Consider the following 26,062-nt stretch of genomic DNA (forward strand, 5'->3'; position numbering starts at 1 on the left):
CATTTTTAAAACAATATTCCATTCACCCCTCACTCCCTCACTCCTAAGGTTATGCCTAATGTGGTCTTTAATGAGATGATCATTAGTTAACGAGAGTTAAAATATCTGTGAGGAACTTGGTAAAGCCCACAAAGTCGAATGCCTAGATCTGGGGGAACTGGCTTCTTTTACAAAATGAAAATCTTAGCCCCGCTGGCGGGAAGCAGGGAGGGGAGACACATTTTCCCAAGTCTAACAGCTGACTTCAGAGCAGCGAACTGGAGTGGATTAGATGCATCGCACCTCCTACTACTGGAACCCAGGCCCTTCCTGTGGACACTAATGCTTCTCAACGCTCCTGCAACTTGCCGGTGTACCCGAGACTATTCTAGACGGAGATTAAATTCGTCCTTGGCCCCTAATGCACTGGAAACAAGTTGGTCAGGCCAGGTGTCGAGTGGAGAAGAGAACCAAATCGTGGCGTTTCAGGGTTGCTAACGGTTTATGGAGCGCCCCAGCAAAGACATGGGAAGGGAGTATTGCGCCGGGGAGCTCCTCTTTAGCAAAGCTTCTCAAGCTGACTTCCAGCAGGCGACTTCCCTGCGTGCCTCGCCCCCAGTTCTGCTGCAGGAACGAGGATTTCGGTGCAGCCCAGGCTCCCGCAGCACAAACACAAGACTCTTAAGCTCTGCTAGGGGCCGGCCTCTGCACGGAGCGCACGGTACACCAAGTCTGGAGGCGAGGTAATCGTCACACTGTTGGCAGTAAAATTACACTCGAAACTGTTTCACAGAAGTCATCAGGGCCTCCCCAGCTCCGGGCCCCATCTACCGCAGGGGCTCCAGTTTCAAGGAAAAGTACCCCAACGAAACTGGAACCGCGCTCAGGAGGAACACGGCCGGACTGCAATTCCCAAAAGCAGTCGCGGGCCCTCGGCATCCGGGACACCGCCTGCAAGGATCCCTGGGTATTGTGGTCCGTTCCTTTGGCAGCCACCCTCGGCCGACGGTAAAATTCCAGCCGAACCGAGGACCACAACTCCCAGCAGCCCTTGCTGCCGCGCGGGGGGTCTTCACGTTCTCGTGGCGCGGCGCAGGCGCACTGAGTCCTCGGCGCGGACCGCGCAGACTGAATAATAAAAGGGGAGCGGCGAAGAGGCAGGAAGACAGGACCATGTCGAAGGGCCCCGGGCCCGGCGGCTCCGCAGCTTCCTCGGCGCCCCCGGCCGCTACCGCCCAGGTGCTGCAGGCACAGCCCGAGAAACCGCAGCACTACACGTACGTAGAGCGCCCCCCCCCCGCCGCGCGCGCACGCCTGACGTCAGCGGCCAGCGTGAGTCACGCGCGCAGGGAGAGCGCGAGGCGGCCTCTCCCTCCCCCCTTCCTCCTCCTCCGGCCCGGCTCAGACCGGTTCCAACCTGCTTGGGCCGGTCCCAACTGCCTCCAACTGCCGCCGAGCTCCGGCCGGGCCGCGGGCGGGAAACTGGTCCCCGCCGCCGAGTGGGGCAGGCGGGAGCTCGCGGTGCGGAGCGCGCACACCGCAGGCCCGGCCTTCGAGGCCTCGCTGCTCCTCAGCCCGTAAACCACAGCGCCCGGCGCTGGCGGGGCGATAAGCAGCGCGGGACACGACCAGGAGGCCGTCCTTAGGGGCCGGCCCGGCCCGGCCGCCGCCTGCGCGTGACGGTTAGCACGAAGCCCAGGCGCCTCGTGTCCCTACGGCCCGTATGTCTTCCACTTGCACCGGTGACCTCACAGGGCAGGGACCCTGAGCGTGATGGGGTCTCGAGTGTGTGTGTCCTCAGGCCCCACCGAAATGTGGCGCATCCGAGGGAAAGCCCCACACGCCGACCCGGCCTGAGCCCAGAAAGACGGGCTCCTGCTTGTGTCTGAGCGGCGGTCCCTGTCTTTCCTCCTCCTGTGGCTGTGGAAGGCACAGGAGCGGCTCCTCAGTGCTAGGTGCTGTGGGAGGAAGGTGAAGAGAGGCGGCCCCTCCTGTGAAGCAAAATGCTGGTTTCCGGTCCCCCCACCCCCCAATGGCCTGGGAGCGCCGGGTCCCCGCGGGCGCCTGCGCGCTGTGCGCGTTCGGGGGGACCCCAAGGGGACCCCGGGCCGGTGCAGGTGTGGGACGCGGGGCTCGAACGGCTCGGCCCTTAGGAGCCGCTGCGGAACGCAGAGCAGGAAGCACCTGTGGGAGGAGAGAGAACTCCGAGGAGGAGCTGGGGCCCCAGTCGGGCCCATTGGGAAGCGGTCCTGGGCCCGGGGGGCCTCCTTCGGGCTTTGGGTGAGGGTCTCTGCTGTCGGAGGCGATGATGTGACACTGTCTTGACTCGAGGCGGACTCACGGTAACCGCCCCTGCCCTGAGTGGTGTGGCGCTCTGGTCCTTTCCCACTGCTGTTCTGCAGCCCTCCCAGTGTCAGCCCTCCCTCAGAGAACACTGGCCAGGTGAAAGCTGCGGTCAGCCAGCCCCGGGGGCTGGATGTGGACATCGGCAAACTTCGCCCAAAATGGGAACCTTATGCTCTCTGGTTGCTCAGATCCCGTTTTCCAGTAAAATGCCCGGAACCTGTTGGGACACGTGAGGCTGGGTTCAGCGGCCTCCTCCCGGGTTGTGTTGCCGTTGAGGGGACTGAGGAGTGGAGGTTAGACGGGCTGGGCCATCGCTGCGGGGATGACAGGTGGAGCAGTCAGTGGCTGTGGAGGTCAGTGTTCACGTCCAGGTCGGGTCCTCGCTTGTTGAAAATCTGCCTTTCCATCCCTTGGTGTGGGATGAGGGCAGAGGATTAGGCTCGTGGTGTGTAGATCGACAGTCGTAGGGGAAACGGAAGTTTGGGTGGTTGGAGAAGGTAGCTGTTTCCATCTCTCTTATTTCCTGTAACCTGTTCGTGTGTGTGTATGTGTGTGTGTGTGTGTGTGTGTGTGTGTGTGTGTGTTTATGTTTATATCCCCAAAAATCAGGGGTAGAAGTCCGCTGTCTTCCTTTATAGATCTCTGGGCATTCAGGCGCTGTGATGATTGGGAAAACTTCCTTCTCTTGTCTTCCCAGGTTGAGGAGCAGGGAGCATGAGGGCACAGGTGATGACACCAATACGCTTGTTGGCTCTGATGATTATTTTTATTTTTTAAGATGAACCCATTTGTTGTTTTGGGGGGTTAGGGTTAGGATACAGGAACATTTTATTTTGATTTCCGTGTTTGCTGTAAGATTTTGAGCTGCCCAGCAATCTTTCATTCTCCCTTGCAGCATGAATTTCCAGAATTTGTTTCAATCTGAATAGGGCCTTAGTTCATGTATGGATCCTGTCAACAGATAGCTATAGACTTTTTTTTTTTTTTAACGTTTTTTACCTGTCAAAATTTTACTGTACATTAATTATGTGTATTTTTTATAGCTGCATTCTTTGAGGTTATGTGACATGCAATGCTCTTTGCAGTAACCTGGAAGAAATTTGCATTAAAACTGAGCACCACGCCTCCTACTGCCTTTCTGTGTGTTTCCGTTCCTGTATGCCTTCTTCCCTTGATTCTTGGCCCATCCACAAAGTCCTAGAGTTTGAGCCCTCCTCTTTTTAAACCAAGGGAATTATTCATAATTGAAGGATAATTATTGTGTTGGTATATTTTTAATCTCTTCAATAATCGTGATTTAAGGGAAATTTTGAAACAATCCTTTCAGCACGCACTTGTGTGAGACATGAGGAACCTGACCCTTTTAGAAAATGGTTCTATCAGGGTTTCCTCTGTTGAACAGCTCCAAGGGTCTGATTAGCACCCTACAGTGATAACGTGCACGTGTTAGTACTCTCCCAATGCAAGAGCCATGGGGCCTCTTCCTAGGTAATGTGTCTTATTTCACAAAGGTTAAATTTCATCCAGGCTTACTCAGAACAAGATCAGTATTTATATTAGAAAAGTTTCATGAAACCAATTTAAGAATGGGAACTATTGGAGCAATTACATTCCAAAATATATCTGCAAATGTAGCTAACCTTGGGCTTTTTACTGTATAACAATTATATCGTTGTTTTGACTCTATAAGAATCTCAAATACATTAAGTCATTTTGAGATTCTTTCACCTGCAGTTGATTCTCAAACTTAACAACCCGTGTTTAAGGGAATGGAACTCTGGCTCCGGGAAGCTCCTTGGAGTTTTCCGGCCGCCGGGGAGTTCCTGTGGGTGTACAGAGGGTGAATACTTTGTAGCTGCGCTCAGCCAAGTGTCCTTTTAACTTGGGACTATCCCGGGCATCTGTAAACAAGGACAATGTAGCAGCGCTTCCGGAGATCACTATTTTGAGGCAAATTTGTTAGTTTGTACATTACATAAATGTCGTGAACTTCACTTGATTGCATGGGATTGTGGTTTAGAAAATCCGGGAAATGAACATGTATAATATTAAGTCATTATCGCAAATAACAATAAGGCGGTAAATACATGGCTAGGGTACAGCTTGTTGCACAGCAGGAGTCACTGCGAGTGTTGCTTAGCAACTTCAGCAAGAATGAATGAAATTACCGGCATATATTTCTGGATCTTGTTTACTTATCAAGTAGAACTAATTTTTTAAAAAATTTCTTTATTGATTATGATATCACATAATTGTCTTCATCCCCCCATTCCCACCTCAAACCCCTCCCCACGTATGCCCCCCCACGTAGAACTAATTTCTTAACAGAACTAAAATTAAGAGCTCATTGCAGCCTTCAAACCCACAAAATCCCCATTAATAAGTGTTAAATATCCATGCTAGTGGTAGACCCAAGCTTAGTACCTAGTTGATATTTGCTATAATCTAAACTAATGATTAAAGTGAAGATTTGCTTAATGGTTAAGTTTTTTTGTTTTAATCCAGCTATGTTAGATACTAAAGAAGGCTTCCCCACAATCCATATGCATCTGCTTTGACTGGTGGTTTCTGTCAACCTACAAAGACTGACTTATTGGTGAGGGCAGCTGGACACCTCTGAGAGCAACTTAGAGAAATCCATCTTGGGCATACTCTGTAAAGGAGCTCCTCTCTGGAAATAGCACCCCAGATAATGCACAAAAGCAAGACACCCTCGTGGACCTCCTTCCTCCCGCTTTCAACACCCGCTGCCTGCAGGTGAGGCCTCCTTCCTGCGTGTCTGAGGAGCCAGGCTCGCTGAGGTGCCGAGAGCCCCGGGGCAGCCAGAGCGCCCACCTGCGCTCCTGCCCGCTGCCGAGGCTGCTTTCTCACTGGGAGCGACGGCCAGGGTGATGGAAGGGAGGCTCCCTCTGGTTTTATTACTTTCACTGGGGCCTGGTTTGGGGATTATTTTCCCAAGTGGGGCAATAGTTGCTTAATTATCATGTTTGTTTGTTGTTGTTTTAATTTAGCTATTAAAAGAGATTTTCCCACATATGCATCTTCTATATCTTGAAATTGCAACTATGGACAGCTATGTTAATCCTTGTAGAGTATCTTCCCTCCTTCTAACATCTTGGATGAATTTAGGGAACACTAATGTGCTACGTAAGGATGAATGTTGAATGTCATTTTCTCTGCTGTTCTTAAATCAATTGGTAAAAGTTCAGATTGCCAAGAGTTCGGGTTCAGTATCGTGGACAGTGTAGCTTTATGGTTTTCTTACTGTCTAGATACTCCATAGAGTCATCCAACCAAGCATCTTAAATACCTGCTTGGGCAACAGATATCTGTGGAGAAAGTCAGTGCATGTTAAAATGGACTAGAGGCTCAGTGCACAGAATTCAGGCAAGAGGGCTTGGCCCTCGCAGCCCCAGCCACCTCAGCCACTCAGCCGGCCCTCACAGTCTGTGGCCCAGCTTCATCCAGATGGTTGTTCTGCTGTTCAGTCTAATTAGCATATCAGCCCTTTATTATATAGATTATATAGATAAAGGGGATATTTATGGGGTGACGGGAATGTCCTGGAATTGTGATGCTTACACAACATGGTAAATATACTAAAAAGCACACTCACGTGATTTTTATGTTGTGTGAATCCCATCTCAATGTTTTTAAGAAAGGAGTTTGTAAAAATCAGTGCGAGTGAGTCCCCACTAGTGAGGAGGCTCAGAGCACATGGCCCCGCGGCCTGGCCGCGCCATCAGTGGTGGAAGCCCCTTGGTGCCCTGCCCCTCACTGTCTTCGTCCTGGCGCATCCCTGCTAGGGAGTGACACGTTGTAAGTCTTTGGAGATGCTTCGGAGATGAAAAGTGAGTAGTTGGCAAGTGTGAGACTCCTTGTTGGCAGCTGTGCTGTAAATTGTCTCTGAATTGGCCCTGGATCGACTAGCAATACACCGGCCCTTTCCTCCCTTGGAAAGTAAAATTAATTTCCTCACTGTAAAAAAAGTGTTTTTTAATTGCCTCTGAACCGACAGCCATTCTAAGAAGGAAGCGCATTTCCCCCGTGTCTTTAAAATGAATTGTGTTTATCTCCTAGAGTGGGTGGGAGGCAGAAGAGAAGGTGGCTGTTCTGCTAAAATGTAATGGAGTCTGTTCTTCAGGAATTGTGATGATTGGTTTACTGGGCATTTAAGGACAGGCCATGTGTTTTAGGCATTTAAAATGATGTCAGTAAAAAAAAAAAGTGATAGTGGGGCTATAATATTTTAGTTCAAATAATCACAACAGATTTTGAATTATTTCTCTATAAAATCCCTGAACTTTCACCCCTTTTTTCTTTGCCAGTGTGTAGACTTTGACAGCAGTATCAAGAGCTGAGGAGGAGGAGAAGATGGAAAGGAGTCTAGCGACTTAGAATCTCATAGCGTTCTCTGGGAGTGACTTTGCTGTTGGTGGCTCAATTTATCTGAGATTTAAAGAAGATACTGAGGCCTGTGATAGCATCATCATGTCATGCCTGAGCTTATTGAAATGTTTCCTCCCTTTCCTTACTCTTTATATCACAGTTTGCTTTTTGTATTCTTAAGTCGACGCATTTGTTTCCTATTAGTACTTAAAACACCATATGGCCACCATAAGGCCTAACAGAATGGCTGCTAACAGGAGGGGAAGGCCATGTTCCCACCTTCCTATGAAATGTTGGCCTATTGGCAAAACTGCCCCATAGTTTCAGAGCCTATGTAAGCTTTTACTGATTTTGGTAAGAGCGTTGCTCTATCTTTTTGATGTCACTTTTATTGCTAAGAGGTGCTAGGCATTTTAAGATTTGTCTAAGTCGAATCTATCCAAACATAATATAAATTAGAAACCTGTATTTGTATTTTCGTATTTAAAAAACACTCTTAAGTTTTACTATTGAACTGAGAGTCCTTTATAATGAGTATATAAAGTGAGTATTAAATAATCAGTAGAGATGTTAATGTTAACATTTCTGTTATTTTTAGTGACTTATTTCATGGTATTGTAATTAAGGCCTGTCAAACCTCCCTGACATATTCTGAACAGTTTCCAGAGTCAGTTATGCTTATTTGCTGCTACTCTTGTTTTCCCTGTAGCTCAGTTAAGAAAAATGAACTTAAGCCGAAACCAGTTTGGCTCAGTGGATAGAGCGTCGGCCTGCGGACTGAAGGGTCCTGGGTTTGATTCAGGTCGAGGGCGCATCGCATCCCCAGTGGGGGGATGTGCAGGAGGCAGCTGATCGATGCTTCTCTCTCATCGATGTTTCTGGCTCTCTATCCCTCTCTCTTCCTCTCTGTAAAAAAATCAATAAAATATATTTTTTTTAAAAAGAAAAGAAAAACGTAGTTAAGCCCTGGCTGGTGTGGCTCATTTGGTTGAGTTTTGTTCCATGCACCGAGAGGTCGACAGTTGGATTCCAGGTCAGGGCACATACCTGGGTTGTGGGCTTAGTCCCCAGTAGGGGGTGTAAGAGGTAGCCAATCTCATCAGCATTTTCTCTCATCGGCGTTTTTCTCTCCCTCCCTCTCTCTCTAAAACCAATGAAAACATTAAAAATAAATAAATACTGACTCCAAGGCCAGACTGCCTGGGTTTGAAGCCCAGCTCTGCATTTGGCTGTGGGACACTGGACACGTGACTTCCTCTGTGTGTCAGGTTCCGGAGGGCATCGTAGTGCCTGTCCCTGGTGCTTAAGGATTAGGTGAGTTACTGTATGGAAAGTGCTTAACACGGTGCTTGGCACTTGGCGCCGTGTAAGGACTGTACTTGCCAGTAATGGAGCGAGGCCCACGGTCATGCTTTCACTTGCATGCTGGCTCCTTCGTGGCCATAATCGAATGCCTGCTTTGGCCACATGCACACGAGGAGATCTTTCGGGGCACGGGGCACGGGCTGGTCAGAGCACACACCTCTCTCCGCAACCATCGTCACCTCAGTCCCCACTTTCACCGCCTCCATCAGACTGCCTGTCTCACACACGGACCTGTGCTGTGAACGGACCCCTCTCCCAGGGCCAAAGACTTACATTGTACAGAAAACACTGGGCAAGATATCACACGGATTTAATTTAAATGTGGTGCTAAAATGCTCATCACCTTGAAGGTGTTCTCAGGCCTTCTGTGATGGGACACTGGGAACCCAGGGCAGGTGCTCCCTGACTCAGGACAAGGGGCCAGGGTCTTCATACTCCTCACTCTCCAGGGCAGTGATGGCCAGTTCTGGGACCCTCAGGGCAAGGGGACAGTGATGGAGAGAAGGAAGCAGGGGTACACAGGGCTATTCTGTCAACATTGCAGCAGCATGACCCCTGAGTGCTCGGCAGGACGGTTCCCAGGTGCGGGACCTTCCTCCGTGAAGAGGGGGTGAAGTCATTTCCATGGGCTCCCCAGCCCGAAGCATTTGCTTACCCGAGTGCCCATCGCACTTGTGCCGGTTCCTGATTCTGTGTTAGGGTGGTGTGTTACTTAGGAGGTTCATTCTGGCCTTACCCACAGCTGCTCTTTGGCCAAAAGCCAGTTACAGGATCAAAGCCTGCCTTAAAGGCTCAGACACGCTCAGGAATTCACTAGACACTTAATTTATTTGCTTTCTTTTTCTGCCAGAGAGAATGTTAAACCAGGATCTCTTCAGAAGATTTGCAAGCCAAAGCTCTATAGCGCTTTGTCTGAACTGCCCAAATATTTGCCAGGCACCAATTTCAGCTTTATTTGGCCTCGATTTTTAAAAGTAATTTTTTGGCAACTTCCACTGGTATGGTTATTGTTACAAAATTATATCATTTCTGGATTATGTTTGATGTCAAAACATTGTGTATGTCCTTACAAAAATGGATTTACAACTAGTAGTAATTTACCTAAAGCTCTTCAAAACCAAAAAGATTTTCAACAGATTTTAAGATATTTAAGATGCATGTATATTTGTTTATATATACCAAACACACACTTGTATAATTTAGTATTATTTTTTTTTAAGGATTAAAATGTATTTTAATAAGTTGATGTTGCATTACTGCTTCATTTTCAGAAAAAAACTCCAAAGGTATCAGGAACAAATCAAACATGGTACGCCAATAAAAAATGAAGCATAGCATAACTACTTAAGATGGGCAATGCTAAGAGCTACTGCTGGACATTCAGCATATAGCAGCCTGTTCCAAGGTTGTTATTAGGCCTATCAAGAAAAGCTGTGCCGAAACCGGTTTGGCTCAGTAGATAGAGCGTTGGCCTGTGGACTGAAAGGTCCCGGGTTCGATTCCGGTCAAGGGCATGTACATTGGTTGCGGACACATCCCCGGTAGTGGGTGTACAGGATGCAGCTAGTTGATGATTCTCTCTCATCGACATTTCTAGCTCTCTATCCCTCTCCCTCTCTGTAAAAATTCAATAAAATATATATTTAAAAAAAAATTAAAAGCTGTGAGCATAGTATTCTTATTTTACTGATCTGCTCTAACATTCCCCTTGAAGTTAAAAGTATTCTCAAACTTAAAAATGAAGAATTTGCCGAGACCGGTTTGGCTCAATGGATGGAGCGTCAGCTTGGGGACTGAAGGGTCCCAGGTTCGATTCCGGTCAGGGGCATGTGCCTTCGTTGCGGGCATATCCCCAGTGGGGGGTGTGCAGGAGGCAGCTGGTCGATGATTCTCTCTCATCGATGTTTCTAGCTCTCTATCTCTCTCCCTTCCTCTCTGTACAAAATAATAAAATATATTAAAAAAAAAAGAAGAATCTTTGATAAGCCATTAAGGATGAACTCATATGATTGAATTTCCCTAGGAATATGTGTGTATGGGGGAGAAAGTAGCCAGTAGGGGTTAATATGAATATGGAAAATAGTCGATTATAGACGAGTGTCGCTCGAGGTTGCTATAAGGATTCCACACGTAAGTTTACAAAGCTTAGGGTGTGCGGTGTGAAGCGGACAGTTACTGTGGTGGTCACCAGCGGAAACATTTTGGCTGTGGTGTCAACAAGCCATTAGATCAGTGCTGAGCTTCACTCCTGCTTGTGGACTTAACTGCCATCCATCAGTTCCTCTAATTTTTGTCAGCAGTAGAGGTGGAATACTCTGCCCCGCCCTACTACACAACAGCTTGATGGCTTAGCAGTGGTCAAGTTTTCTTGTAATTTTGTGAGTTCAGGGCTGATAACTGAAATTTTTCTGAATGAGAAGAATCATTTTCAACTACTACTATTGAACAATGAAAGGTTTTGGAAATTAGCTTTTGCTGCAGACTTCATAATGTTTTTAGTGAATTCACTCGAAAATCACAAGGAAATAAATCATCACTTATACACAAACTTGGTATTGCAGTTAAGTCACTTCGACAGCCCATGTTTGTTTGACACAGAAGTTGTCAAGCTGCCTCATACACTGTTGTCAGAGGTCACCCCAAAGGTGAGATCCCCGCTGGAACACAGATTTACACGGAGGTGATTTCCAAACACAAGCTCGGTCCCAGTAGCAAGCTTGCGTCTTGGTATGAACACATTCAGAATCCATTTACCTGTGCATCTGAGCAGTTTACACCACGCCTTCAAAGATGGAGTATGTAAGATGTTATTACAGAATTACCCTTACCGGATGAACATTTGTAATTTTAATGAAAGGAGCCTCAACCTGGCAAATACCCCTGCTAAGTCCATTCTTAGTAGTAGACTGTATTACAAAAAAATTGTAGCCAATTATTATATTTTGAATATCATCAATAAAAAGTTTGTGGAAATTCGTTTTCTCTCTTGTTGTATGAGTACCCACTTACTATCCTCAGTTTGATGTCTTGACCCTCTGAGTCTGAAATTACCTATCTGGTCCTTTACAGAAGAAGTGTGCTGACCCTGCCCTAGAGCGGATTTAGTGGGGAGGGGAGCGGATGCTGGCAGCAGTGAGGCCTCAGCACGTTCCGGAAGCAGCGGCGCTGGGTGCAGGTGCAGGCATCCATTGCTCGGTCCCTGTTGCCTCTCCACTCACATGGTGGGGCCTCTCCCATGCCTTTCGCGTGTTCAGTGTTCATGGTCTCCCTGCCCCTCCCGGAGGGCGCACTGATGACCGTTCAGTGAGGCGGAGTGGGGTTTGAAGTTCACCCGGAAATGCAGAGGGTAGGTGAGCACTCGGTTAAGTGACAGTTTATAATATTGGAAGTATTGTTTTTTTTATTTGAAAAGTTTTGAGAGGAAAGTATCAATAGTTTGTAAAGCAGTTTAGCATGATGATACATAATAATGCTATCTCTATAAAAATGCTGGAGAACATTTGCCAAAAGGCTAACATTATTAGTGGTGGGGTGAAGGGTGATTTGCCCTTTCAGTGGGCATGTTGCTTCCATACAATGTTTTATATGTATGAGGGAGCCTCTGTTGGGATAATTAACGTGATGTTTGGGAAGGAGTGAGAGATGGTTTTGGTGTAGAGCCAGCCTCCAGTGGGGCAAGCATGAAGGCGCTGCTCTGACCAGTCGCGTGTCCTCCACGCTCTGGAGCCGCTCCGCCGGCCGCGTCATGGCTCTCCCTGGCGGATCGTACCGTTCGGGCCTGAGTGGGTTCTTCCTCTGCTGGCCACGGCCGCCTCTCAGTGCGAAGCTGTAGGTGCACTGGCTTTTCCCTTGAGCACGGCTGTGTTCCGGGAGATGGAGAATTTAGTCCGGTGCCCGGTGCCCGCCCCAGACCTCGGAAGATGGGGGGAAGGTGAGACCCCAGCACTGGCAGGTTTCCTGGGAGCCGGCTGAACTGATCTGTGAGGCTCAGCCTGTTCAGTTTCTTCAGTCCTGTGCTTTCAAACCTCTAAAACGGAAAGAGGGGTCGGAGCTTAACAGACAGTCGTGCATTTCCACTGATCGTTTCTATTTCACTTCAGTCCGTGAAAATGCAGTGATTTCTCCAGGTGTTCTCCTCGCCTTGTGATGCGTTGCCCATCAGCCCAAGGTGGCGAGGGTGGGGGGAGGGTGGTAAGTTCCCTTAGTGACTTAAGCAGATTAGACGCTTCCTTCATCTCATCAGAGCTGATGGGAAGGGGGCTCTCTGCTGCCTAGACTAGGCCCTTGGGCCCCTGCCCTCCTGAGGGGCTTGTAGCAGGACCGCCTGCCCCATGCTGAGTCCCAGGTTCCCTGCGCCGCGATGCTTCCCACGCGGAGGAGGAAGGCTCTCCGGCCAGTGCTCCGCCCTGTGGCAGCGCAGGGGACTGCAGCGTGTTCTGTGGCCTCTCTGAGACAGTTATTTCTGTTGTCTGTCGTCTTTCAGCAAGTGCCCCGCGTCCTGCAGCTCCAGGTGCTGCTCTAAGCCTGGCTGTAGCTTCCACACTCCCTTCTGCACCTTCTAGAAGCATCCTCCTCCTCTCTCATGCAGTGCTCTATGGAGTAATGGTAGCTGCTTGTTAGGGCCTGAGGGGACGAGCACAGGCTGCCCCGCCTGCCTTGGGGCGGGGGAGTCCAGGAGAGCTCCGCCTGGACACGCAGCGTGAGCAGATGGCGGGCTGGGTGCTGGGTAAGGGGAGGGGGCCTGGGCCCTCCACCGGGTGGCGCGTGGGGGAGGGGCTTCGGGCATGGCTTGGCTATTCCGTGCAGAGGAGAGAGGTGAAGCCAATGTGAATCCCACTGCAGCAGGTACACTTGTGAGATGATCGTCAGCCACAGGCAGGGCTGAGGGAGGTTTTCTGCAGATGCTGCTGACGTGAGCTGCCCACTCGCTCCCCTGGCCGGAGCTGGGAATGTCTCTGGGACGAGGTGGGTAGACAGGGCAGTAGTAACGGAGAGGGATGCCTTGTGACCTGGGCGCTCAGCTCCAAACAGCAGCCTCCCTGGCCCTCAGCCCTGGCCCTCAGCCTGCGCCCTGGCCAGGCTGCTCCTGGCCGGGGGGCCTCCAGCATTGGCAGGCAGACCTGGCCGCAGACAGCGCTGCAGGGAGTCCGGGGGAGGCTCATGCTCTCATTCGCAGCCTTGGGTGGGGAACGGGGAGCCTTCCTGGTCGCCATGGCGGACAGCTGACTGCCGAGGGCCCTGAGGTCCCTGTTCCCACCCCTCGGGCGGCTGAGGACCTGGGCACCGGGAGAGTCCACAGGCCGGTCCAGCCTTCGCTGTGGGCCTCTTCCGGCGTCCCCGTGAAGCCAGCCAGAGCTGGGCCCCGGGGACATGGCGCCTTCTCGCTGGCGGCCAGGGCCTCACGCTCCTCCCGGCCCACGGCTCCCGCAGGTACCTGAAGGAGTTCCGCACAGAGCAGTGCCCGCTCTTCGTGCAGCACAAATGCACGCAGCACCGGCCCTACACCTGCTTCCACTGGCACTTCGTGAACCAGCGCCGGCGCCGCTCCATCCGCCGCCGGGACGGCACGTTCAACTACAGCCCCGACGTCTACTGCACCAAGTACGACGAGGCCACGGGCCTCTGCCCGGAGGGCGACGAGTGAGTGTCTGGGGCCGCCCTCAGAGGTGCCCTCCTGGCCAGGCGGTCTGAGCGCCGGCTCGGGGCTGCAGCCTGGCCTGGGGGAGGCCCCTCTCCTTTCCCACTGGCAGGAAACCCCGCCCGGCCTCTCTCCTGCCACGCCCCAGGCCGCATCAGAACAAACCAGTCTCGTCCGCTCAGAGCCCGGCGCCTCCTGAGATGCTACATGGGCGGGCGGACACCGTAGCTCAGCTCAGGGGCCTCAGCTGAGTGGCCTCCTTTCCGTGTTCCAGATGTCCATTCCTGCACAGGACCACCGGGGACACCGAGCGCAGGTACCACCTGCGCTACTACAAGACTGGAATCTGCATCCACGAGACGGACTCAAAAGGCAACTGCACCAAGAACGGCCTGCACTGCGCGTTCGCCCATGGGCCCCATGACCTCCGCTCCCCGGTCTATGACATCAGGTGGCTGGGCGCCGCCTGTGGGCGGGGCGGGGCCTGGCTGCTGGCGCGGCGAGCACCACACGTGGGTTGCAGGACTGGCACTCTGCGGCCGCCCCTCATGCCCTTCCGTCTCCTCTCCTGCCAGGGAGCTCCAGGCCATGGAGGCCTTGCAGAACGGCCAGGCCCCTGTGGAGGGCAGCCTGGAGGGTCAGTCCGCTGGGGCTGCAAGCCACACCATGATAGAGAAGATCCTCGGCGAGGAGCCGCGGTGGCAAGGTAAAGGTGGCCCCGACACAGGCGTCCGCACCCCGCTCCTGCCCAAAGGATCAGCTCCCCGCCGCCTCTGCAGCGAGGGCTGCCCCTCACCCCCTTACAGCCAGCCAAGCAGCCCGGGCCACTGCTGGGAGCTTCCCCAGCCATGCCCTGCCCTGCTCCCATCATCCCAGGAGCACCCCGGGTTTCTCAGGGGCTTTCACACACACGTTCTTGTGCATGCATGTAAGTACGTGTGTCCTCCAACCTACCACGGGCGCCCTTATCACCCTGTGCGCGTCCTGTCCGGAGAGGGGCAGCGTCCTCCTGGCTCTGGCCTGGCTGACCTCGGTGTCACTGAGGCCTGTGAAAAGGCGGCCCTGCTCAGACCTCTCCCGGGAGCTGTGGCTCCTGGACCTTCCAGTGGCTTCCCCCCCCCGCCTGACCCCTGCCTCTGGCCGTGCAGAGACCGCGTACGTGCTGGGGAACTACAAGACGGAGCCGTGCAAGAAGCCCCCGCGGCTGTGCCGCCAGGGCTACGCCTGCCCCTACTACCACAACAGCAAGGACCGGCGGCGGGGCCCCCGCAAGCACAAGTACAGGTCCGTCCCCGCAGGCGGCTTCCACTCTCCGGGGTCAGGGCCCAGGGACAAGGCTGGTCAGGATAGCAGGACAGGAGCCCGCCTGGGTCCTCCCAGTATGAAAGGAGGATCTGGCGGCCGGCCCTCGAGGCCCTTCAGCTCTAATCCAGGGGGTAGGGCTGAGCCATGGAGGGAGCGGTGGCTGCGCTGGCTGTCCTGGGCCCGTAGTGCTCGGTGGGAGGAGCTGGCTGACGGGCAGCGCTGGGCAGAGCAGAGCCTGCCTCTGGTCGCTGGGGCGGGATCTAGTTGGCATCCCTCACATCCTGATCTCTCCCTCTGGCATCCCTGTGCCCACCCTCTCACTGGACCAGGTCGTCTCCATGTCCAAACGTGAAGCATGGGGATGAGTGGGGAGACCCGGGCAAGTGCGAGAACGGAGACGCCTGCCAGTACTGCCACACCCGCACGGAGCAGCAGTTCCACCCCGAGGTGGGCCGGGTGCCTGGGCGGGCGGGCGGCCTCACGCAGCCTCTCGGGAAGCCAGGCAGAGGCTACCTGACTCCGTCCGGAGGAGGAAGAGGGATCAGAGCTCAGGCTTCCAACCAGCAGTGCCTGAAGGGGCATCTTCCCTTGTTCCAGCCGCTCTCCACCACCTCCGCTCCCAGGCTGTTCCCCCGCCAGGCCCCCCACCCCCACGGAGCCCTGCGCCCTGGCCGTGCTGGGTGTGATAGCGCTGGACAGTTGTGTTCCAAACCAGAGCCTGTGAGCCTGCGTGCCGGCAGCCTCCCAGGCATGTTCCCCAGCCCCTGGCCCCATGGCCCGCCGGAGCCATATCAGTGTGCGCGGTCCTGGTAGGCACACAGAGGCACAGGCTGTCCCTTCCCCTGGTTCCGTGGAGCCCAGCACCTGAGGTAGATGCCTGGACAGACCACCTAAGTGGCTACGGACAGCAGCGGGGGAGGTTAGGCCCAGCAGCGGTCCCCCCACAGGATGCCCCGGGCGAGCAGGCGCTGCCTGCAGGCTTGGCCCTCTTAGCGCCCAGGGGCACGTTCGGGGGTCACAGCCCCGCCAAGACCTGAGTGAGAGCAGCATGGAGACCCTGTGAGGGCGGGCGGGGCTGGGCGCCGGTGGCAGTGTCTGCTTCCGGGGTGAGCAGGACGTTGGTAGGGAGACACCTGGGAGTGGAGCGGGAGGGAGGGGGGATGGCAGTCTGCCGCGCCATGCCACTGCACCGCGCCTGCGTGTGCCACGCCTGACCGCCCCTGTCTGCGCTGTCCCCGCAGATCTACAAGTCCACCAAGTGCAACGACATGCAGCAGGCGGGCAGCTGTCCTCGAGGACCCTTCTGCGCCTTCGCCCACGTAGAACGTAAGCTGCCCCCGCCCTGAGGCAGAGTCCTCTCCCGCTCCCCTCCTGCACCCTGCGCAGGCTCCGGCCCTCAGGCAGGTGCCAGCAGCCGCCCGCGCGGCAGACAGCACTACGTCACCAGCTGAGCGGGACCCGCCCAGCCCTCCCGCCGAGAGCAGGGCTGCCCCTCGGAGAGCGCTGCTCCCTTGCGTCTGATTCGTGGCTTGGGCTCTAGGGTCCTACAGTTGGGGCGCGCGGTTCCCCGGCCTTCCCTGCCTCCCTGAGCCCCAGTGTCCTTATCCACACAATGGAGACTGCTCTCACCGCGTCCTCGCTGTGAAGACTTGCTGCCAGTGCCGCTGTGCACGCCGTTGGCAGAGAGAAGGAAGCCTCCCTTTGCGGGCGGGGACGCAGGGTCCTGGGAGAGACCCAGCGCGTGTCTGGCTCAGCCTCCGACACCTGCCCGTGTCTTGCAGAGCCGCCCCTCAGCGACGAGCTGCAGACTTCCTCCGCCGTGTCCAGCCCCGCGCAGCCGGGTCCCGTCCTGTACATGCCGTCTGCTGCCGGAGACTCGGTGCCCGTGAGCCCCTCCAGCCCACACGCCCCTGACCTCAGCTCCGTACGTGCCTGTCCAGGGTGGGTGGGCACCTGCCTCTCAGCCTGGGCTTGGGGAGGAGGCCTTGGACTTCCCCCATCCCCCTTTTTGTAATGTATTTTTTTTATTGATTTCAGAGGGGAAGGGAAAAGGAGAAATAGAAACATCAGTGATGAGAGAGAATCATTGGTCGGCTGCCTCCTGCACGCCTCCCACTGGGAATCCAGCCCTCAACCTCGGCCTGTGTCCTGACTGGGAATCTAACCAGGACCTCCTGGTTCATAAGTCAGTGCTCAACCACTGAGCCACACTGGCCAGGGTTATTTTCTGTCAAAAGTGGATGGTGGGTGGGGCTGTGTCCCCAGAACCTGCCTTAGTCAGTCTGGGTAGTGCTGGTAGAGGGACAAAGCCTGTCACCAGAGCGCATGCCCCCCCCACACACACACACAGTTCCTGCATGAGGTTCTGGGTCTGCTGGGTGAGGTGTGCCCGTTGGCAGGGGGAGGGCAGGCCGGGTCCTGGCCTGCATTGTGCCCACCAGCCGCTCCCTTCCTCCCACAGCTCCTCTGTAGAAACAGCAGCCTGGGCAGCCCGTCCAACCTCTGCGGCTCCCCACCGGGCGCCGTGAGGAAGCCCCCGAACCTGGAGGGCATCGTCTTCCCCGGGGAGCCTGGCCTGGCGCCCGGCAGCTACAAGAAGGCTCCTGGCTTTGAGAGGGAAGACCAGGTGGGAGCCGAGTTCCTGAAAAATTTTAAATGCCAGGTAAGGGGTGAGGGGCAGCGGGGGGGTGGGGGGGTAAGCCTTCCGCTCCGAGGGGCAGCCTGGCCCGCCGCTAGGAAGCCCCCTCCTCCGCCTCCCAGACTGAGCGCTGTGAGGAGGGCCGGCCGTTTGACAGTGAAGACGGGCAGGCTAGAGAAGCTGAGCACCCACCCGGTCACAGAACCCACAACCGCCTGGCCCTGCCCTGTGCTGCCCTGATGTGGCTGCCCTCACTGGCCGGGAGGGAGCAGGCGTGGCGGAGAGCGGGGAGGGGGGAGGGGGAGGCGGCAGTGTGTCCGCAGCCGCAGTGAGCCACGGCACCACCTCACCGCCTGCTCTCTGACCCTCCTCAGGCCAAGTTAAAAGCCCACTCCCTAGAGCCCAGGAGTCAAGAGCAGCCTCTGCTTCAGCCCAAACAGGTACCAACGCTCAGCCCCTTCCGGCAGCCGCTGTGGCCAGGCCAGGCCCACAGCCCAGGAGGCTACGGAGAGCGGGAGGCATGCTTTCCCCCCAAATGAGGGCAGGACTGAGGTGGGGCACCAGCTCCAATGCAGACAGGGTGGTCAGGCCCCCGAGCCTCTCACTCCTAGTCACTCATCAGTCAGTGCAAACAGCACTGCCAGCACTGGGCTCACTCCCTCCCCCTTCAGGGGTGAGTGGCCCTGGAACCTCCAACCTTCCAACTGTGTGTTTTGTGGGTGGGGCCCCATCCGGGCATGGGGGCTGATACCCATTTCCTTCTGCCCCCCCCCCAGCACCCGCCAGGGCCTCCTGGCGGGCATCTCATCGCCTCCTCCCTCTCTCGTTGCAGGACATGCTGGGCATCCTCCCCGTGGGCAGCCCCCTGACCTCAAGCATCTCTTCTAGCATCACCTCCAGCCTGGCAGCTACTCCCCCCAGCCCCGCGGGCGCCAGCAGCATCCCTGGCATGAATGCAAACGCTCTGCCCTTCTACCCCACCAGTGACACGGTAGAGTCGGTCATAGGTAATTAGGCCATTTCTGTTGCCAAGTCCAGGCCTGGGTCTGGACTCGGAGGCACTCGGTCTCTGGAGTGAGATCGGCTTTAGACCCCGGCCTGGGGTCGGAGGGCAGCACTCCCGGCCTTTGAGCCAAAGCGGAGGCCGAGCCAAGGTGGCGGCCAGGGCCCGCCCTGGGGCCCCGCCGCCTCTTCCCCGGGCAAGGTGGTCTCCTCGTGTCCCGCAGGCCCCTCCCTCGCTGTGGCTTCCTTGTGCCCTTCCCCTTCAGCAGTCACTGAGGGGCGCCCTTGGTGCCGGGCCTAGTGTAGAGGCGGGGGTTCCAGACCTAAAGATGTCATAGGGCCGCTGTCCCACCCCTGCCGGTCAGCAGAGGGCAGAGCGCACTTGTCGGGAGGCCCAGAGACGAGGCTGCCCTCAGCAGCTCAGAGAGGAGACGTGTGAACCCCAACCTCGGAAGCAGGAGCCCCCTGGGCGCCCAGGAAGGCTCAGAAAGGAGCCGGGGGAGCTGGGCTTGCCAGGCAGGCAGCGTCAGGGCTCGAGTGACAGGAGCAGCCCAGCCCCAGGCGGGGGCGGGAGGAGGTGGTGAAGGGCAGGTGGGTTCCAGCGGCGAGGCCTGGACCGGGGGTCGTGTGCCCGGGAGGCTGGGAGTCTCAGACCCCGGTCGTGCTGCCCCTAGAGTCTGCTCTGGACGACCTGGACCTCAACGAGTTCGGGGTGGCCGCCCTGGAGAAGACTTTCGATAGCGGCGCCGTGCCCCACCCGGGCAGCGTCACCATCGGTACTGGGCTGCGGGGGCGGGGGGAGGGAGCAGAGCCCTGCTTGGCGTGGCCCCTGGCTTCCCTCCCTCACCGCCCTCCGGCCTCTCGCAGGCGGCAGCTTGCTGCAGAGCTCTGCGCCCGTGAACATCCCCGGCTCCCTGGGCAGCTCCGCCTCCTTCCACTCAGCTTCCCCGTCGCCTCCCGTGAGCCTCTCCTCGCATTTCCTGCCGCAGCCCCAGGGCCACCTGAGCCAGTCAGAAAACACGTTTCTGGGGACCTCAGCTCCACACGGCTCTCTGGGTAAGAGGGGCTTCTGGGTAAGAGGGGGCCTCTGGGTAAGAGGGGGCCTCTGGGTAAGGGGGGCCTCTGGGTAAGGGGGCCCCTGGGTAAGAGGGGCCTCTGGGTAAGGGGGCCTCTGGGTAAGAGGGGCCTCTGGGTAAGGGGGCCTCTGGGTAAGAGGGGCCTCTGGGTAAGAGGGGCTTCTGGGTAAGAGGGGGCCTCTGGGTAAGAGGGGGCCTCTGGGTAAGAGGGGCTTCTGGGTAAGAGGGGCCTCTGGGTAAGAGGGGCCTCTGGGTAAGGGGGGCCTCTGGGTAAGGGGGGCCTCTGGGGAAGGGGGGGCCTCTGGGTAAGGGGGGCCTCTGGGTAAGAGGGGGCCTATGGGTAAGAGGGGGCCTCTGGGTAAGAGGGGGCCTATGGGTAAGGGGGGCCTCTGGGTAAGAGGGGGCCTCTGGGTAAGAGGGGCCTCTGGGTAAGGGGGGCCTCTGGGTAAGGGGGGGCCTCTGGGTAAGGGGGGGCCTCTGGGTAAGGGGGGCCTCTGGGTAAGAGGGGGCCTATGGGTAAGAGGGGGCCTCTGGGTAAGAGGGGCCTCTGGGTAAGAGGGGCCTCTGGGTAAGGGGGGCCTCTGGGTAAGGGGGGCCTCTGGGTAAGGGGGGGCCTCTGGGTAAGGGGGGGCCTCTGGGTAAGAGGGGCCTCTGGGTAAGGGGGGCCTCTGGGTAAGGGGGGCCCCTGGGTAAGGGGGCCTCTGGGTAAGAGGGGGCCTCTGGGTAAGGGGGCCGGGGGCAGCACTGCGCTCGGGGAAGCGCCCTCGCCTCTGTCCAGGCCGGAGACGGTGTGGAGGGGAGGTTAGAGCAGGGCTCCGGGCTGGGAGGGGCCTCAGGCCCGCCCCACGCCTCCCTTAGCTGTGCGGCCTGGACAGGTGACTTAGTCTCTGCCTTGTTTCTTGCGCTGTAAAATGGACATAGTGGCAGCACCCAGCTCACGGAGGTGGTGAGGCCTGAGGAAGTGTGAGGCACGGGCCAGGGCGCAGTGAGCGGCAGCTCAGCCGCCAGGGCCTGCTCTCCTCATGTCAGGGTGGCAGTTCTGCCCAGGCAGCCGGGCCTCCGGGGGCAGCTCACAGCCACCTGCCCCAGGAGGCTCCCAGCAGCCCGTCACAGCCGCCTGACCCCGGAGGCTCCCAGCAGCCCGTCACAGCCACCTGCCCCAGGAGGCTCCCAGCAGCCCGTCACAGCTGCCTGACCCCAGAGGCTCCCAGCAGCCCGTCACAGCCACCTGCCCCAGGAGGCTCCCAGCAGCCCGTCACAGCTGCCTGACCCCGGAGGCTCCCAGCAGCCCGTCACAGCCACCTGCCCCAGGAGGCTCCCAGCAGCCCGTCACAGCTGCCTGACCCCGGAGGCTCCCAGCAGCCCGTCACAGCTGCCTGACCCCGGAGGCCAAGGGAGAGTCTGGCCAGCTCAGCCCTGGCTCAGCGTGGCTTTCCTGGTGGGCACCAGGGAGACCCTGCTCCAGGCCCGAAGGCATTGGCCGGACCGGGGCTTCTGGCTGCAGGGCCAGGCATAGTGCAGACCTGTGGCTCCGCTACCAGCCACGTGTAGGAACACGAATATTCACCGCGGTAACAGCCAGACAGTGACGAGCAGAGACCAACCTGCTGCCTCTCCCTGGTCTCCCCCCGCCCCAGCTCTTCAGGGTGAGAACCGCTCCCGGAGGGTGCTGGGCCCGAACTCTGACCTGCCCTCACTGAGAGGTCAGGGCGGCACCTTTTCAGTCTGCTAGTTTGTTTATTTTTCAGTCGGTTGACTGTCTGTTACTTGGTGCTGGTGTCGGTGTGAGCCTCGTGGCTGACAGTCCCACTTCACAAGGCGCCCATGTCCGCCGGCGCCCGGAGTCATTCCTGTCCGCTGACCGCATGCCGCGCTGTGCTGCCTCCCCGAGCACCTGCCGTTAGGTGTCTGTTCCGTGCTGACACCATCAGCCTCGATGCTCAGCCTCCTGTGTCCGGCTTGTCCCCTGTCTGAAGGCCAGCAGCTCGCTCACTGGCCTCATCCCTTCCTTCCTTCCCCGGGCGGTCCCTGAGCGGTTATAGGCAGTGTGAGCTGACAGCCCCGGCTGGCCTGGCGCCGTGGCCCTGGGGGAGGCGGGGACGGCATGAGGTCACACTCGGAGCGGTTGTGTGGAGTCAGGCTGGGCTGGGATTCAGGATAAGAGAGGAACCTCACCCAGAGGTCAGGTGGCGCTCTGCGGGGAGGAAGCGGGGCGAGGGGAAGGGGAGGGGAGATGAGTGGCGATGGGAAAGAATTAAATACATAAAATATTTGTAAAAGAGGGCCGGCCCTCTCCGCGGAGTGGCTGCCCTCCGAGAGCCGTGCGCCATGTGGAGAGGCGGGCGCGCTGCCGCTGGGATGTGTCAGGCGGTGGGGCCGGTCCCCGCCTCGGACAGCTCGGCCTCATGTGGCGGGAGCGCTGGTGTTGCTGGGAGAACTCTGTCTTAGTCCATTTGGTTCCAGAAACCCCGGCCGGGTTAGTGGGAAAGGAGGCAAGAAAGGAGTCCTAGAATAATGGGCAGGGTGAGGCCCCAGGGAGCGCCGGGCCCTGCTCTGGAAGCGGGGGCTGCCCCGAGGGCCCCAGAGCAGGCACAGTGTCACAAAGTGGGCGGGGAGCGTGAGTGTGCCCCTGGCAGACTGGACAGGAGGCCGTGGGAGTTAAGCAGCCCGTGTCCTGGCCTCCACTTACTGCCGTAAAGCGGGTTGGCCTGGCCCGGCTCTTCCTGCTCACAGCTCTGCGTCACCGGAGGCCTGGTCTGTCCTCTCCCCTGACGCCCTCCCGCCCTCACCCTGGGTGCGTGAGGCCCACCCCCTGTAGCCTGAAGTGACAGCCACAAATGGGCACCTTCACAGGTTGCTCCCCCTACTGCGCTCCCCAGGCCGAGGCACCCATCCTACAGGTGAGAGTGCTGAGGCTCACAATTGAAGTGGCAGCTGATAAGTAGCATTGGCATCACAGGAGGTCTGACTCAACTGCAGCACCTACTGGTGCCCGCCAGACTCCAGCCTGGCATTGAGGAGCCCTGGCAGGCCGGGGGCCTCTGGAGCGCTCAACTTCTCCCCGCCTGGGACAGGTCTGAATGGCATGAACAGCAACATCTGGGAGCACTTTGCCTCTGGAAGCTTCTCCCCAGGCACATCCCCTGCCTTCCTGTCAGGACCGGGGGCCGCTGAGCTGGCCCGGCTTCGGCAGGAGCTGGAGGAAGCGAACGGCACCATCAAGCAGTGGGAGGAGTCCTGGAAGCAGGCCAAGCAGGTACGGCCCCTCACAGGGCCGGGGCTGAGGGGCCGGAGCCTGGAGGACAGGAGCCTGGCGGCCGGGCCCAGACCAGAGCTCCGGGCTGTTCACGTGCTCGGGCCCAGCACCACTTGCCTCCTAAGCAGCCCCGACTCCCGGGCTCACGCCCAGGTTCTAGGTTCTGAGAGGGGCCTCTGTCCGAGGCAGCAGTTCTGGGCCCAGCCCTCTTCCCTGCCCACGGGGGCCCTCCTGCCGGCCTGACCCTCCCTTCTCTGCGGGCAGCGTCAGCTTCCTCCCTGTCCCCTCCCCAGACAGCTGGCCCCGCAGCCACAGAGGCTCATACAGGCTCCCAGGGGCCAGAGGGCAGGGCCGCCGTGACCGGGTGCGCGTGTTTGGCCCACAGGCTTGCGATGCCTGGAAGAAGGAGGCGGAGGAGGCCGGTGAGCGGGCCAGCGCGGCAGGCGCCGAGTGTGAGTTGGCCCGGGAGCAGCGGGACGCGTTGGAGGTGCAGGTGCAGAAGCTGCGGGAGGAGCTAGAGCGGCTGCACTCGGGGCCCGACCCGCAGGCCCTGCCCGCCTTCTCCGACCTGGAGGCCCTCTCGCTCTCCACCCTCTACTCCCTCCAGAAGCAGCTGCGGGCCCGCCTAGAGCAAGTGGACAAGGTCAGCCCAGGTCAGGGAACACTGGGTGGGGGTAGAAGAGGCCACAGCCAGTGTTTGGGCGCTGGGGGGTCCTCACTGCGCCAGGGGTGCCATCCTGCTGGAGGGGAGCCAGGGAGGGAACGTCTCACTGCGGAGGGAGCAAGCAGGAGTTGGGTCCATGCCCATGCCAGCACTTTTGGGGGCAGGCGCTGGCCTGAGTCACTTCCTGATGGCTTCTCTGAGCTCTGCACGAACCAGATGATGTTCCAGAATGGGGAGGTCCCAGGGCTGCCCTGGCTGCATCCCGCAGGCGCACAGAGGACAGAGTGGGGGGCGGGGGTTGTCCTGGAGAACAGCACAAACTCAGGTGGCCACGCACCTGCGGGCTGTCCGCCCTTTCCGGGCCCCACTGCTCTCGTTTGGGGACCCAGGGCCGCCTCCCCCAGGCTCTGCCTCCCCCCCATCAGGCATTCACATCACAGAGGAGGTGATGCGAATGCCTGACCGTGCACACATGCCTCAGTTTCCTCCTCCAGAGGGGCCGCAGTGAGGGCTAGGGAACCTGTCAGACCCGAGGCCAGGCGGGTGACCGGATGCCGCTGTCCCCGCAGGCCGTGTTCCACATGCAGTCGGTGAAATGCCTTAAGTGTCAGGAGCAGAACCGAGCAGTGCTGCCGTGCCAACACGCCGTGCTGTGCGAGCTGTGTGCCGAGGGCAGCGAGTGCCCCGTCTGCCAGCCAGGCCGGGCCCATGCCCTCCAGTCGTGACGCTGCAGGCCCGGCCCCGGCCTGGCTCACATCTTCCCACCTAGGACTTTTTAAAGTATATATATATATATATGTATGTATGTATGTATGTATGTATATGTATATGATTATGTATATGTATACATCTCCGTGCGTGTGCAGGTATGCGTGGGCGACCAGTGTGACAGTGTCTGTGTGTATATCTGTGTGTAGATATAGACACACACTTTAAACAGACTTACCAAGCACTTTTTAAAGAAGAAACTATTTTGCAGTCCTCCCCTGCCCGCTCCCCCCTTCCCCTCCCTCTGCTCCCACCGCCTGCGGCAGGGAGTCAGAGCCCCTTCCTGTCTCTTTTATATGTAGGACTAACTATTTTTAACTTCTGGGGCCTGAGCAGGGAGGTGGAAGCTGGAAGGGGCGCAGGGGAGAGGGAGGCCTCAGGGCAGGCCCTGTTCCCCCTTCTAGGCCAGGGCCAGGGGCTCGGAGGCCCGGGCAGACCTGCTTCCGGCTGCGGGCCTGAGGGAGTGCTGGGGTCCAGGCAGCCTGGCTGCTGGTTTACCAGATGCAAATAGTTCGGGGCTGGCAGGGCCAAGTAGCCCTGCGCCCAACCCCAGGCCCTTGAAGCCCACGAGGGTCAAGGCCCGGGAGTTGGACCCCTCAGGTTCCTGAGGCAGGTCTGCCTCAGCCCTCTCCGGTTCCCAGAGCAGCCTACCTGGCCCCATGGCCACCTACCAGGCTGGCACTGCCCCCCCCCCCCCCGTCACCCCCTGCTGCCTTCAGCTGTCCCCCTTCCTGGCACTGCCTGGCCCACACCCTCCGCCCTCTCCCTCCGACAGCTAGCAGGGCCATTGGGAGGAGCTGCGGACTGGACCAGGGGCCCAGGCCCCGCCCTCCCTCCGCCAGGAGGGGCTCCGATGCATTCCTTGGTGCTCTCCGAGTGCAGCTGACGTCCTGCCACTCGGCAGGACGCCCGTGTGCATGTGTGTGCGTGCCTGTCCGTGTATAGTGTGTCTTAGCTCCATTTTAAATTGCTCTGTACAGACAGACGCGGCGGGGCGGGGCGGGGCGGGGGCGGACGGCAGCCGCCCGCTGCCTGCGCTGGGTGCCGGGTGGGAGCGAGGGCGCCGCGAGGCCCTGGCCCCACCCCCCTGTGCTCAGCACCAAAGGGCTTTCAATGAATTAAGTGAAAACTTTCTTTTTTACAAAAAATGCAAAAATCAACAAAGCTCCAAACCTTTGGAAATAAAATATGAACTTGAAATGGTAGCTTGTTTGCATGCGCGAGGGCAGTGGGGTCCCAGGTGAGGGCCTCTGGACCAGGGTTGGGCCAGTTCAGCTCAGCTGTGCCTGCCCGGCCCGGCCCCTCCTGGGCGGGAGCTCTGCCCGGCTGGGGAAGCAGCTTGTGCCCCACCGGAGCTGAGGCTGGACGCCTGCCGAGGCCCAAGGGCTCCCAGGCCCGTAGTCTCTGAGCCCGGCCTCTGGCGGCTGTGGGGACCCTGAGCCCAGACAGACCGCCTGGCCCTGCGATGCTCCTCCAGCTCGATGGACAGCTGCCACCGGCTTGTTTGCTTCCGAAGGACGGCAGGGCCCTAGGGGCTTCTCATAGAAACAGGAGAAAGGCGGGCCCAGAGATGTCCTGTCCAAGGGCTGAGGGTCCCAGCCTTCGAGCCACATCCTCCCTCCCCTGCTCTCAGCTG

At 57.7% G+C, this 26,062-nt stretch overlaps 1 protein-coding gene across 8 annotated transcripts; it reads left to right on the plus strand.

The window, feature by feature from the left end:
- Nucleotides 1–782: 782 nt before the first annotated feature.
- On the plus strand, nt 783–25,623 carry UNK (unk zinc finger). Of its 8 annotated transcripts, none has more exons than XM_045572334.1 (17): nt 1,323–1,661; nt 4,831–5,082; nt 13,510–13,719; nt 13,992–14,168; nt 14,293–14,423; nt 14,866–15,001; nt 15,352–15,469; nt 16,264–16,348; nt 16,804–16,946; nt 17,484–17,684; nt 18,035–18,100; nt 18,493–18,667; nt 19,337–19,438; nt 19,530–19,718; nt 22,813–22,994; nt 23,380–23,637; nt 24,228–25,623. In XM_045572334.1, exons 2-17 carry the CDS (start codon nt 5,018–5,020, stop codon nt 24,381–24,383), a joined length of 2,394 nt encoding a protein of 797 aa, XP_045428290.1. In that variant the 5' UTR covers nt 1,323–1,661; nt 4,831–5,017; the 3' UTR covers nt 24,384–25,623. The 8 variants fall into 8 exon arrangements, with proteins under 8 accessions (XP_036268415.1, XP_036268414.1, XP_045428292.1 ...); XM_036412518.2 differs by lacking the exon at nt 1,323–1,661 and adding an exon at nt 3,792–3,813; XM_036412522.2 differs by lacking the exons at nt 1,323–1,661; nt 4,831–5,082 and adding an exon at nt 783–1,256.
- Nucleotides 25,624–26,062: the final 439 nt, after the last annotated feature.

The sequence above is a fragment of the Pipistrellus kuhlii genome, unplaced genomic scaffold (assembly GCF_014108245.1).
Source record: "Pipistrellus kuhlii isolate mPipKuh1 unplaced genomic scaffold, mPipKuh1.p scaffold_m20_p_44, whole genome shotgun sequence".
Taxonomy (NCBI): domain Eukaryota; kingdom Metazoa; phylum Chordata; class Mammalia; order Chiroptera; family Vespertilionidae; genus Pipistrellus; species Pipistrellus kuhlii.

Bases quoted from the DNA above. Each gene is read 5' to 3' on its own strand.
- UNK (XM_036412522.2), top strand. From the start codon at position 1,153: ATGTCGAAGGGCCCCGGGCCCGGCGGCTCCGCAGCTTCCTCGGCGCCC. The intron at 1,257-13,509 runs GTACGTAGAGCG...CGGCTCCCGCAG, and splicing joins GAGAAACCGCAGCACTACAC to GTACCTGAAGGAGTTCCGCA. The intron at 14,169-14,292 runs GTGGCTGGGCGC...CTCTCCTGCCAG, and splicing joins TCCCCGGTCTATGACATCAG to GGAGCTCCAGGCCATGGAGG.